At 47.2% G+C, this 14029-nt stretch overlaps 1 protein-coding gene across 1 annotated transcript in view; it reads left to right on the plus strand.

The window, feature by feature from the left end:
• LOC130371770 (caskin-2-like) overlaps window positions 1-14029 on the plus strand; it is a 40720-nt gene that overhangs the window by 4250 nt on the left and 22441 nt on the right. The window contains exons 4-7 of the mRNA XM_056577631.1: window positions 8268-8319; window positions 11561-11658; window positions 12004-12149; window positions 13806-13901. Of these exons, the coding sequence (XP_056433606.1) occupies window positions 8268-8319; window positions 11561-11658; window positions 12004-12149; window positions 13806-13901 (392 nt within the window). The remainder of the gene's footprint in view (window positions 1-8267; window positions 8320-11560; window positions 11659-12003; window positions 12150-13805; window positions 13902-14029) is intronic.

Here is a 14029-nt window from a genome sequence, read left to right on the forward strand (position 1 = left end):
AGAACACACCAGACTAGGAGCACAGTTCAGGTGTGCTCACTGCTCAGGTGTGCAGAGGACTGTATTGAGGTGTGTGTGTGTGTGTGTGTGTGTGTGTGTGTGTGTGTGTGTGTGTGTGTGTGTGTGTGTGTGTGTGTGTGTGTGTGTGTGTGTGTGTGTGTGTGTGTGTGTGTGTGTGTGTGTGTGGGTCCTCTGTAGGAAACATGAAGCCTTTCTGGTGAAACTATGCATAATCTGGGAATGTCTGGAGTGAAGGCTTTCCGGTCTCTATCCACATGTGGAAAGCACGTTGTCCTTGCACGTTGTGTTTCAGCACTTAAAATATTTACTTAGTTACTATCACCCCTGCACGGTTGTCACGATGTACACACTGTCATCCTCGCTTCTGAATCTGAGTGTGTCGAAATCAGTGTGAGGCAAGGTGTGAACTTCAAGCAGGTCACATCACGCAGATCTCTCTCTCTCTCTCTCTCTCTCTCTCTCTCTCTCTCTCTCTCTCTCTCTCTCTCTCTCTCTCTCTCTCTCCTCTCTCTCTCTCTCTCTCTCTCTCTCTCTCTCTCTCTCTCCTCTCTCTCTCTCTCTCTCTCTCTCTCTCTCTCTCTCTCTCTCTTATATTTATACATATACACCATACAGATCACTGTCTCACACGCCATAGAGATCACTGTCTCACCTGCACTGACTGCCACACCATACAGATCACGTGCACTGACTCACACACATACAGATGCATCACAAGACAATGCAGGGATGCACACAGGTGGTGGGGGAGGGGCCACAGGGGGAGGGGCCAGAGAGGGAGGGGCCAGAGAGGGAGGGGCCAGAGGTGTTTACTCCGTAGCGACTTCAGCAGCCACAGAGCGATCACAGAAGGATTTAAATGGTATGTAAAGTGTGGAGGCCTCTCAGGTCGCGACCTGTTATGTCATTACAGACCTCCAGGTGGGCGTCTACTGTTTATGTCATGCGTGATTATGTGCTACACACACACACACACACACACACACACACACACACACACACACACACACACACACACACACACACACACACACACACACACACACACACACACACACACACACACACACACACACACACACAGGTGTATCCCATCCACATATGTACACAAATGGATGTTTGGATGGGCGTAGTCAAGGGTTTCTGTTGCTCTGCTGCCTCGTCAGTATTGTGAATGTGTTTTGAATTGTGAACAGCAGGGGATTCACCCTTTTGCATGTCGTAAACAAAGCACTGTGTGTGTTGGAAGGGATGACTCTGCTCAACTGGACCTTGAGGGGTTGGAGCCGTACTATTCGACATTTGGTTTTGTGTTAAACCGCTGGTCTGTGAAACTCCACAGACCAAATTGATTTGGGAAGTAAATCCTGGACTGTTGTGGGTGGAAGGGCTTCAGACTCCCTCCCGTATGTTGCATAATGGCTGCATAATGTTTACAAGGTGCAGGTTTCTGGGGAACTTGGGGAGGTTTTCCTTCATGAGTTGACTAATACGGGTTGATGTGTGAGCTGAGGTTAGAGTGTGTGTGTGTGTGTGTGTGTGTGTGTGTGTGTGTGTGTGTGTGTGTGTGTGTGTGTGTGTGTGTGTGTGTGTGTGTGTGTGTGTGTGTGTGTGTGTGTGTGTGTGTGTGTGTGTGTGTGTGTGTGTGCGTGTGTGTGCACGCCCCCGTGCATGGGTGTGTCCCTGTCCTGATATTGATTCAATATAAAGATCACTCGGGATTACATGGAAGAGACATTTGAGAAAGATTCATGAGTCGTGTGATGTATGCTTAGTTATGAGGTATGAAGTAGTTATGGTTGTTAAGTGGGGTATTCTGCAACCGCAAATCTGTCTTTCTGTCTGTCGCTGTCCGTCTAACTGTCTGACGTGTGTCCATCTGTCTGTTGGTTAGTATATCTATCCGTCGAGAGGAGACTGTTAACATGAAGTGTTAAAAGATTTACCGAAGAGTGAATTAGAGAAACCCCCAACACACTCTGCGCCAAACCAAATGATTTCTTTCTCTACTCGCAAGCGATACCTCTTCTCCCTTTCACACTACACGCAAATACACACCAACAAACGCACACACTAAGTAAATAAGTCTTTCAGCCCACGACCCCTTTAAGTGGCTGGTTCAGAGGGTTCAAACGTTTCTCTGACCTCCACCACATCAGAGCCTTTCTCTTCTTTTACTATTGCCTCCATTCATGAAAGCTGTAAGTATGGTAGATGCAAACTATATTCATTGTATTGTATAGTGATATTAGTTTCACTATATTAATGCTGATGAAGCCTAAGCTAAATGCTGGTATTGAGGATCTCTCCTTCTCACATTCCCACTCTATTCCCCATCACCCCACATTCGGCTCAGTCTTTTTACAGATAAATTAGATTCAGGAATGAAAAAAAATCATCCAGGGTGTCGGGCTATAATAAGCTTAACACTTAAGTTTTTCTCTCTCTCTCTCTCTGGCTCTTCTTTCTCACATTGTGCGATAGACTTGACATGCCGGTCTGAGAGTTCTGTTTAACGCCCCCTAGCCGACGCAAGACATGTGATGTACAGAGAGAAACATCCCTTTTTATTGTGCACAGAAAGGCACCTGTTTATTCATGTGGAAAAGATGTTTCATCTGCTGTTTATTTAGTTTATTTGTATTTGCTTGATTGACGTCACCGACTTTTCTAAAGCAATTTTTTCCAAACCTCATTCTTTACACCTGTTATAGTTCATAATGCATTATCCATTCTGTGAAATAAGAAATACTAATTTGTCTCCTGGGGAAATGGGGAGATAAGACTCAATCCTTTCGGTAGTTTTTGTGTCTATTATTCACTTGGATAATAGTTCCTCTTCTTAGGTTTTGCATTTTACGAAGAGGAAGTAGGGAGGAAAGAAAGACCAGAGAGCTGTCTTGTTATTATTGAGCCACTTGAGACCGCAACGCTGAAAAGTAAATGCAACAGCACATTCCCTTTATGAGCAGTACTCTTAGGGTTCAAGGGGCCTTAGGTAACATTTTATGAGCTAACATTTCCATTTAATTTGTTTCAAATGACCTAGCCGTCCATCAGCTATCAGTGCGGGAAATGCTCCGTGAGAATATCTGTTCTTTTGGACTGCCCCTGCCTCTCTATGAGACAATTAGGATTTCAGAGCGCTCCCACTTCTTTCCTGACCAATCAGGACATCCCGGTTCCCTGATTGGTTCTGGGAATCCATCCTGCCTGTCAATCACATATCATAGCCAAGTTCCACCCCGGGTGTGTGAAAGCAACACTTCTCAATGGCGAGGGAAACCCAAGGAGGTAGCAGAAAGGGAGGGGGCGTGTTTGTTGGGGTTACTACATTTCAAAACCTTGCTCGCTCTCGCTCTCAATCTCTCTCTTCCTCTAAACAACTCTCAAATCGTATCTAGACCGGTCTTGAGCTGTAAACATGGAACGGCACCAGCTTCTCCGGAGCCTCTGTGGGTGGAGAGGAGGTGGGGGTGGGGGGGGGGGGGGGGGGGGGGGGGGGGGGGGCTGGTGCTCACCACTTAGATGGAGTTAAGTGATCTCCCTTGGTGCGGTCCTACACTGGTTATGAAAGGGACAGAAAGAGGATACCTCGGAATTAGCCGTACAAAGCGACTCCGTCCGCGCTGACCCTCTCTCTCTCTCTCTCTCTCTCTCTCTCTCTCTCTCTCTCTCTCTCTCTCTGTCTCTGTCTCTGTCTCTGTCTCTCTCTGTCTCTCTCTCTGTCTCTCTCTCTGTCTCTCTCGCTCTCTCTCTGTCTCTCTCTGTCTCTGTCTCTGTCTCTGTCTCTGTCTCTGTCTCTGTCTCTGTCTCTGTCTCTCTCTCTCGCTCTCTCCTCCACCCGGAGCCACTGGGGATGTCACCATGCCTCTCAGCTCCTCTGGTCATGTATTGCTGTTAAATGTCAATGGAAATGACTTGAAAATACTAGCCAGTATTAAAAACACTTAAGGGAAACAGTGTCTATCTAAATGCACTCATAATATGAACACAATGCCAAGCCATGAGCCCAAATTACACATGGCTCTTCAGAGGCCTGTACACGCCCCTTTCCAGGTCGTACATGCATACATACGCACATGAATAAGCGGCTCAGCAAAGCTTCGCCCTTCTATATGGTGGTCCGTTTGCTTTGGTTTTAACGACGGCCAGACACGTGAAGAACCCAAAACACAGTATTTATCACTTTGTAAACATATTCTCAATAGAGCAGACTCAGACTCCGTCTCGCAGTTCTTGTTTCTGGATGTGCTCGTCGGTTGGTGTACATTCATGGTTGGAGAACTACACCGCCCCCTGGTGTCCACGTTAACGTGGCGGGAAAGTGTTAACGCGGGCAGCTCTGTGAAGCTCTGCGTCGCGTCTCTTGAGTCCCGACGTGGGTCTTCACAAACGTGTGTTTGAACCCGGCTTTAGGATACAAAATGGAGTAAAGCTAGAGTTTTATCGGGACGTCTATTTAGGGACCCAACCTTGTCATGTTCTTCATGCTCTCAAAAGGGCAGCGCGAGGCTTGGAAGTGGCGCGGGCGGCGACGCTGTGCAGGCTAGTCGAACTGACACTTGGCTCACAGCCATGCTTCTTCTGCTTGTTTTTCTCTTCATCAGATCGCCCTCGAAAAGGTCAACTGTCAGCAGGTTGCAGTGTTTCTTTGTTATACTTTACTCTGTAGTGTTCATTATACGTGACACGTTCTTTACTCTGTGGTTTTTATTATACTTTACTCTAGATTGTTTATGAGACATCACTGGTCTGTAATGTTTCTGGTGCTTATTATCACATCCGCTACTTTAGAAAGAGAAAATGGAGAAATGGAATTGAAAGCCGTAAGGTGCAGTGCCGGTGAACTGAGCGGCTGGTTTCCATCAGCCAGATAAGGCCAACCAGAAACACGCCTTGTACCGCCATCGCTAAGAGCAAGCAAAGGTCGCACAAAAAAGGTCTCCGCAATGGTGGAACAAGCTCCATGCCGATGTCAGTACCGCAGAGTGGCTCACCACCTCCAGCAAAATGTTCTGACAAAGGTACCTATTGCAAGGTACTTTGGGTAAAAGTGACTGATAAATGCCCATAATGTCAATGTAAATGTAAACAACCCCAAACTCTTCCCTGTCTCAATGCAAAACCTTTTGTAGTTAGTGTCAGACGTTGGAATCATCACACAAAACCATCTCATAATCTTTTCTGACTGGCGTGTTTATTTTGCACATTGTTGAAAGTGAGTTTGTGTTTGTGTACATCTTTCAACACCCAGCAGGGCCAGCTAATGAACGGTTGTGTTCTTTTCCCGGGAAAACCATTTCACACACCGTATCGCACACGACCGCAACGCAGCAAGACACACTGCGTACTTAATAGACCCCGATGTCAGATAAAGACCCCCCATTGTTGAGTGGAAGGAGGAGGCATCCATATCCTAGAGAGAGAGAGAGAGAGAGAGAGAGAGAGAGAGAGAGAGAGAGAGAGAGAGAGAGAGAGAGAGAGAGAGAGAGAGAGAGAGAGAGAGAGAGAGAGAGAGAGAGAGAGAGAGAGAGAGAGAGAGAGAGAGAGAGAGAGAGAGAGAGAGAGAGAGAGAGAGAGAGAGAGAGAGAGAGAGAGAGGGAGAGGACAGTAGTGTGATTGTTCAGACTCGGAATGAAAGGTTTTGAGATTGGGTGGAAATGCTGCTCACCTTTTTTGTCTAGCCAACTTTCATGACAGAAATAGCAGCCGCTTGAGCTAAACGCTTCAGGTGTGGCAGTGGGATAACGCTCAGTAGGAAGTGAAGGTATTACGGCTCAGTCAAACATTGGAAACCGAGAGAAGGGGGGGTGGGAGGTGGGGGAGAGAGAGAGAAAGACATTGATTGAGTTGGGGGGAGTGTGGTGGGCGTGCAATGTGAGGAATGCCGCTTCGTGTTGTAACTGGAATCTCGTGCTCTGTCTCTCTGTCTCTCTATCGCTCTCTCTCCTCACCCCATGTTCCACGTCTCCTGTTCTTTTCTTCTACTCAATATCCTCTTTCTTCGCTGTCAGTGAGCATGCTGGCTATGTCCTCGGGCTCCTGATTTCCTTCCGACCCGCCACCCAGTGCATGAAGCGATGGCGGGATATGTTGTTGAGTGAAGTTGGAGGCCTACCTAACCCTAACCCCTAACCCTGAGCCATAATACCTTTACATCCTACTGACATTATACCGTGCCCCCCCCCCCCTCCTGCTGTCAATCTCTCTCCATCTTTCTGTCTTTCACACTCTCTCTTTATGTCTCTCTCTGTCTCTATATATTTATGTCTGTCTGTCTGTCTCTATATTTATGTCTCTCTCTTTTTGTCTCTCTCTTTTTGTGTCACATCAGTTTGTGATATCTCAAGCTGATGTGGGAGAGAAGGGCAGCCATCTTGACTCAGATGAATGGCCCTGTATCCCAGGGCCTGAGCAGTGTGTGTGTGTGTGTGTGTGTGTGTGTGCGCGTCTGTGGGCTTGAGGCCAATGGAATGACGGTAGCTCTGGTTCTAGTGGAATGTCTCTCTGGACATTCACAAGAGACGGACACAACAGACACATTGGATACCCTTTGAGTTAAGACTGAACCAACCTCTGCGTCTACAGTGTGCTAAAGTAGGTTTCGGGTAGTCGCTGTAGGCTGTTGCCGGGCGGTGTTGTTGTTGAGTAAACCGCGGTTGGAAGGCCCAACAAGGGTCAAGGGTAGCTGCATTGTTGCAGTAGTTGGTGCTGTCTCCGGTAACATCAGGTGACTAGATGGGCCGTGGTAGTGGGGGTGTAGAGAAGGAATGAGTGAAGGGGGAATGGGGCAGGTGGCGTTCTGCCTGGTCCGTGGTGAGTACCTAGCTGACTCAATTGTTACAAATGTGAATAAGCTGTTATGGATATAAATGGTTATAAAACAACCCATCTTGACACATTGGATATGGGTCGTGAAAATGGCGAAATATCTCTGTCGTACTGTGTTTTAAAAACGTTCTGGGTAGGCTAAGTTTATGAGTACCAACTATTTTTTGTGTTTTTTATTTAGTTGATTTATTAAAAATGATTTGCAAAAAGGTAAACTCATGTTTGACAATTCATAGAAATGCAAATGAGTTGAAACCTCTTATGAAATAACGTAAGACAAAAATAAAAATATGTACTTCTAACTCTTCAAAGTAAGTAAAAAGGCACAGATGGAGTACATTTCTTTTTTGGCTTTTAGTCCAAACTGGAATCTACATCCGTCATGTTCATTTTGTCATAGTAGTTATTTTCATGGGTCTATTAGATGTTGCTATTGTGTCCTTGTATCGCTCGCCCTCCCTTCTTGGAAGTTCCTCCACTGGGGCTTGTTCTCCTGAACGTTCCCCTCGTTCCGTCCTGAAGATCATAATCCTCCAACAAAACCTTGAATCACTCTCTATCCCAGCAGCATCTAAGCGATAAGAGTGTTAAGTGTTGTTCCCAATCAAACCCCATATGTCTGATATTCGAGCGTGCCCTTAAGAAAAACACAGCACAACTTAAAACTAAAATAGAAAATCTTCCTGCATCTCTTCTCTTATTCATGCGGGAGAGATTATACACGATGTGAGGAGGCTAGGAGGAAGCAGCCTTAGCAAGGGGAGATAGGGGGAGGCTGGACCACTAAGTCACTAAGTACTTCATAGTGCCACAAAGAGTGCTTAAGGCTACGCTTGTTTGAATTTAGAGCCCAAGTAGGAGAAAAGTATACGACGTATGCTGGTGCTGATGTGAGGAACGTCTGAATTACACTGCCTTCTTCTGCCTCCTATTTGATTTATTTTGGCACCTAATTCGCACTGATTGGCTGAATTGCTAAATATATATTCAGAAGTCCACTTTGTATGCTTGTATACTTTACTGATTGAGTATAGTGTTTGTAATCAAAGCGTTATGTTCAAGGTACTGCAGGCAGTACCTGATATACTCTATTGATGCGAAGGTGGGGAGAGGTGGAGGGGTGAGGGTGGGTGATGCATATATCACCCCACCCTCACCCTTCACCTCGTGACTTTGTCAAGGCTGTCATCCTGAACAAACTCCCGCTCTCTCAGAAAACACACAAGGCTCCTGGCCCAGACAGGAAGAGGAGTGATCTGATTGGACAAAGACTAATGTGTCACTGGAATACCATTCATCTTTTTCCATTGCCCCCCCCCCCCCCCCCTCCCTTTCCTTTCCTTTCCTTAGTTCCTTAGTTCCTTTCCTTTCCTAAACTTTATGCTCATCGCGATGTTTCCTTTCCTTCCTAGAGTTGCTGGGGTCAACCAAGAGACTCAGTGTCAACTACCAAGACTCAGATGGGTAAGTGTGTGTGTGTGTGTGTGTGTGTGTGTGTGTGTGTGTGTGTGTGTGTGTGTGTGTGTGTGTGTGTGTGTGTGTGTGTGTGTGTGTGTGTGTGTGTGTGGTGGGTCTACAACTTCCCTTGTACTTAAGATGTGTATCCTCATGTTTGCATAACTGTGGTCGCACACACACACACACACACACACACACACACACACACACACACACACACACACACACACACACACACACACACACACACACACACACACACACACACACACACACACACACACACACACACACACACACACACACAGCACACACACTATATAATGTGGAGACAAGTCCGCAGTGTGGTGCCACGCCTGTGATTGACAGCTCTTCCCGGGTCCCGCCCTAATAACGGGGTGGAAAGTATGTGCGGCCGTGACGGCGTCTCGTGTTTATCTTGCGCCTGAACAGAATGACTCATAACACATGCATTCATACGCAGACCTTACACACTATCGCTATTTCACACACACGCTGTTCCAACACAAACACACACAGCCAGAGCCAGGAAGGCATACACTCATGCACAACACATATACACATACATACACGTACACACTCCTATGCATATACACATTAAAACACACACAGACACACAGATACAAATACGCAGATATACATATACACACACGCACGCACACACACACAAAATCATGGCAGAAAGTCCCATGAAAACACCCTGAAACAAAGTGTATTTTTTTCCTGTTCTTGGAAAACAACAAACTAAATATTGAACACCTCAGAAGAAGCTGTACACTGTTTCCAGCGCCAGCGTGTGATAAAAGTTCAGAGGTATCCGGCTTGGATTTCTGTTCAATATGGCCACAATCCCCAAGACGTTAATGATGTCATATCGATGACTGTACCAGGATTCCCAAAGTTAGATTTCTCTATTGCTATTGTGCGTGTGCTACTGTGCATGTGCTACCCTATCAGAGGCAATCCCATTGTTTGGCATCACCAATTGTTTTGTCACGAGTTGTTTGTCACGCATCTGTGCGTCCTGTGTTCATACCAAAAACCTTGAAATCAAGATCTCTCGCTCAGCCTGAACCTTCACACACTCACACATATGCACTACAGTATAATCCTACACCTATTCTATAGAATATAACAGTAATATACCTCTCCCTTACAGATTCGATTAAGTCTTCAAACAACCTCTGAAAACAACTTCTCTGAGGCACACAAAGGGGTGTGTGTGTGTGCGTGTGTGCATGATGAGGGGAGGACGGTAAACAATCGTTACATAGCGAGCCATCGCTACCCCTCCAACCACACAGGCTGTAATCCGGCGTACGTGGGTGTTTGTTGTCTTTTTGCACTTTCTCCCCCCCTCCTCTCTCCCTCATAGATGGGAGGCAGCGGGGGGGGGGGGAGGAAGTGACTGAACCTCCGTTGAAAAGACAAAGTATTGGGGATAAGTAGAGGGTGTGAGAGATGGATTACAAATGGATGGATGGACCGACTGGGGGACGGACGCAGGGTGAAGGGAGGAATGGATGGATTGGTCGGTGTATAAAAGGCAGAGACGGACTACGGTGGGCCGGTCCAGGCAGGCACCACACACACCCTCCTCTCACCCTTTGTGCCCAGAGACGGCCAGCAGGAGAAACTGAATCTGTTCAGGCGGTTAATCCACTTCTGAATTCTGTCCCGTTCTACTCCAGAACACAATATATCCCAATATAATATAATCGAACATAATGTCATGAGAGCTAACCGATTTATTTTGTTAGCTGGAACGCAATATCGGATTGCCCGTTCCAATCAACCTTAATATTTTAATCATCTAGTCATGACAATTATATAGAATATTTCCCAAGCAGTGACATTAGAGCAGACATTACAAAAATAAGTGAAAGAACAAGACATGCAGCCATGGAGAGTAGGTCATATTAACAATAAAAGCCAGAGATCAAATGGTCACCTATAGGCCTATTCTAGTGGTCAGCCAGGTCAGCGTGAAATGCTTGAGATACAAATCTATTGTTGTTTTTAACCGCTTTTTATGCCTGTAAAATGTGGACCTTTTTAGACAGTTGTGCGTAACTAGGAGACAAACCTCCAGTGGTTTTCGATCATTCCATCTCCGGGCAAGTGGAGAGGAGGAATCTTAATGGTAGGTTAGCAGCTGGAATAGTACGGGAACCATTCCTTTAAAGCCTTGGCCCTCCACGTCTCAGTAAACTAGTTTTCAGTTGGTTTCTGCTGGAGTCAGGCAATTTTAGTTTTGTTTAACAATACTGAAACGTGCTGAACAACGACAGATCCTCTGTCCACACACAAACACACACCACACGCAAGCACTAACACACACACCAAGCACGAATGCACAAGTACACACACACACACACACACACACACACACACACACACACACACACACACCAAGCACGATTGCACAAGTACACACACACACACACACACACACACACACACACACACACACACACACACACACACACACACACACACACACACACACACACACACACACACACACACCAGGATACTTAGTGGATGTCTGTCACTACATCACAATAGTTAGCAGTGGAGCTGAGCTGGGGGGGGATGGGGGTGGGGGGGGGGGGGTCCTATAGTGGTCCTCATCCATGGTGTTTGTAGCTCAGTGAAAAGGTCATAACACATACGCACACACACAAACACACACCCCAGGCAGACACACACACACACAACCCTGATAGATGCATACACTCACCTGACAGACGCACACAAATCCCTGACAGACACACACCCCTGACAGACATACACAGACACACACACACACGCATCCCTGACAGATGCACACACATCCCTGAAAGACACACACACAAACCCCTGACAGACGTACACAGACACACACACACACACATCCCTGACAGACACACACACACACCCCAGACACACCCACCCCTAACAGAAACACACACAGCACTGACGACAAACACACACACATCCCTGAAAGACACACACACACACACCCTGACAGACACACACACACACACACAGACACCCCAGACAGACACAGAACACACACTCAAAAACAGAGCACTGGACATTCTTAACCTGAGGCAAAGTCAAGCGTTTGTCAAAAATGTAGGCATTTTGTTATTTACCATTACTGTCACCTCATCTAATTATCATCTCTCTCTATTCTCTCGCTCTCGCTCTCGCTCTCGCTCTCTCTCTCGCTCTCGCCCAGCTTCTCTGCCCTGCACCATGCGGCCCTCAGTGGCACCGTGGAGCTGCTGTCTCTGCTGCTCGAGGCCCAGGCCATGGTGGATATACGGGACGTCAACGGTACCCATCCTACCCCCCCCCCCCCCACACACCACCTCACTACCCCTCACACCATACCCCCTACCCCCCACACCACCTCACTACCCCCCACACCATACCCCCTACCCCCCACACCACCTCACTACCCCCCAAACCATACCCCCTACCCCAAACTACCCCTCACCCCTACTCATCACCTCACTACACCCCATACTCTCTCTCACAATTTAATTCAAAATAACTTTATCGGCATGGAAACAAACAAGGTTCAAGTTAGCTAATTCTCTCTCTCTCCCTCTCCCTCTCCCTCTCCCTCTCCCTCTCCCTCTCCCTCTCCCTCTCTCTCTCCCCCCCCCCCCCCCCCAGGCATGCGGCCCCTCCACTACGCGGCCTGGCAGGGGAAGGCTGACTCTGTGCTGGTCCTGCTGCGGGGGGGCGCCGCGGTTAACCTAGCGTCCCAGGACGGCCAGGTCCCCCTGCACCTCGCCGCCCAGTATGGGCACTATGAGGTGGTGAGTACGTGCACGTGTAGACGACGTACACACACACACACACCAACATATTCGAGGATGGTTATAATCTTGAATCAAACATTCATATCCCCCTTCCCCTCCCACTATTGATTGTTGTATGTCCTGGCACTTCATGTATTACATGCAACGTAAACTTCATGTATGTTGAATTTACTCATAGTACTTAATTGTGTAGCATTAGCTAGCTATCATTGCCCTATACGGGGAATAGGTTAACCTAGCGATTGTTAGTGCTTGCACTTGGTTCTAAGAACATCCTTACTGTACCGACAGCGGTATATTGTTTCACTTTCTTATGACAAATGTACGCATTGAAAGTTGCTTTTCATAAAAGCGTCTGCTAAATGTAAATGTTAAATGTCAATGTAGAACATATCGCCAAGTCTGCCAGGGAGATGGGCATTGTCGTTTTCTTGTCTTTCTGATTCAAACCACAAATCTGTCAGCAATGCACACGCATTCACCAAGCGATGCATTTGTGAATCATGACCGGGCTGTGACACGTTAGATTAGATTAGTTACACTTTATTCCTCCCAAAACTGGGTGGTTCACCCGCCCGCACACACACGCACACACACACGCAACCACACAACCGCACTGAGACATTCCATGACATCACATTCCAAGGAGCAGCACGGTCAGGACACAACATAAGCAACACGCTGATAAGAAATTTGCTGTCATTGTCAAAAGGGAAAGAACGTGTGACAAACACCGGCGACTACCGGAGCTATCAGAGGACCATTTATGTGTTGGCAATTTGTACAGCGGAAAGGAAGAATTACGTCCTAAAATGCCCAGTAGAAAATCCAGGCAGTATTAGACGGTCTCTCAAAGCAATGGCCGATTCATATTTAACGGTGGACTGTCGTGCTCCAGTTAGGCTGAGAGGATGCGTGGAGTCCTTTTGACTAGGCAAAATTGGGAAAATGTGCAATCCACGGTATTGCTTCATTCCCGCCGGCGTACCAGCTGCTAACCCTCCCAGTGAATATTGCTCCATGGCGGGTCACACCCTCCCTCACCCATAAACCCAGTCGCCTTATCTCACTCCAGATGTTCTGTATCGGGATGAGAATTGGGACTGGGAACCATGCTGGAGTGTAGCCTTTGCCTTCCTTCTGGTCCTGACCATTTAAACCCTTCCCAGAGTCAGAACTCAGGAGGTGGGAGGCCTCCAGAGACAGACTCTATTTTAGGACAGATAATGGATTCTGATTGGTGTTAGAAAACATGTTTAAATGTGCCGAGGTGATAGCTGCTTCATGTGCGACAGATCTGCCATCGCAGAGGCATGCCTGCCTCTCGCGTTCTCCTCCCCCACCCTTTGCACCCTTTCTTCTTCTTTGTTATCTCGTGGAATGTTATCGACACACACACGTGCACGCACATGCACACGCACACACACATGCTGTTCCAGGCGTGAGGATGTTTTGGGGTGATTGACATGCGTGTGTGCCGCTCCCTGGGAAGATACCAAGTCTTTTGTCCTTTTCGTGTGTGTGTGTGTGTGTGTGTGTGTGTGTGTGTGTGTGTGTGTGTGTGTGTGTGTGTGTGTGTGTGTGTGTGTGTGTGTGTGTGTGTGTGTGTGTGTGTGTGTGTGTGTGTGTGTGTGTGTGGTTGCGCGCGTGTAGTCTGAGATGCTACTCCAGCATCAGTCCAACCCATGTCTGATGAACAAGATGAAGAAGACGCCTCTAGACCTGGCCTGTGAGTTCGGCAGAGTCAAGGTGTGTCCGTCTGTCTGTCTGTCAATGCATTCCTGCTATTCATTCTGTGTTCTTTAGCAGATGTAGTCCCGTTCCTACATCAACTTTTACTTTGGCAAACCCATTATTTGAGTTCCTATATGCTAATC

Source organism: Gadus chalcogrammus, chromosome 18 (genome assembly GCF_026213295.1).
Source record: "Gadus chalcogrammus isolate NIFS_2021 chromosome 18, NIFS_Gcha_1.0, whole genome shotgun sequence".
Classification (NCBI taxonomy): Eukaryota; Metazoa; Chordata; class Actinopteri; order Gadiformes; family Gadidae; genus Gadus; species Gadus chalcogrammus.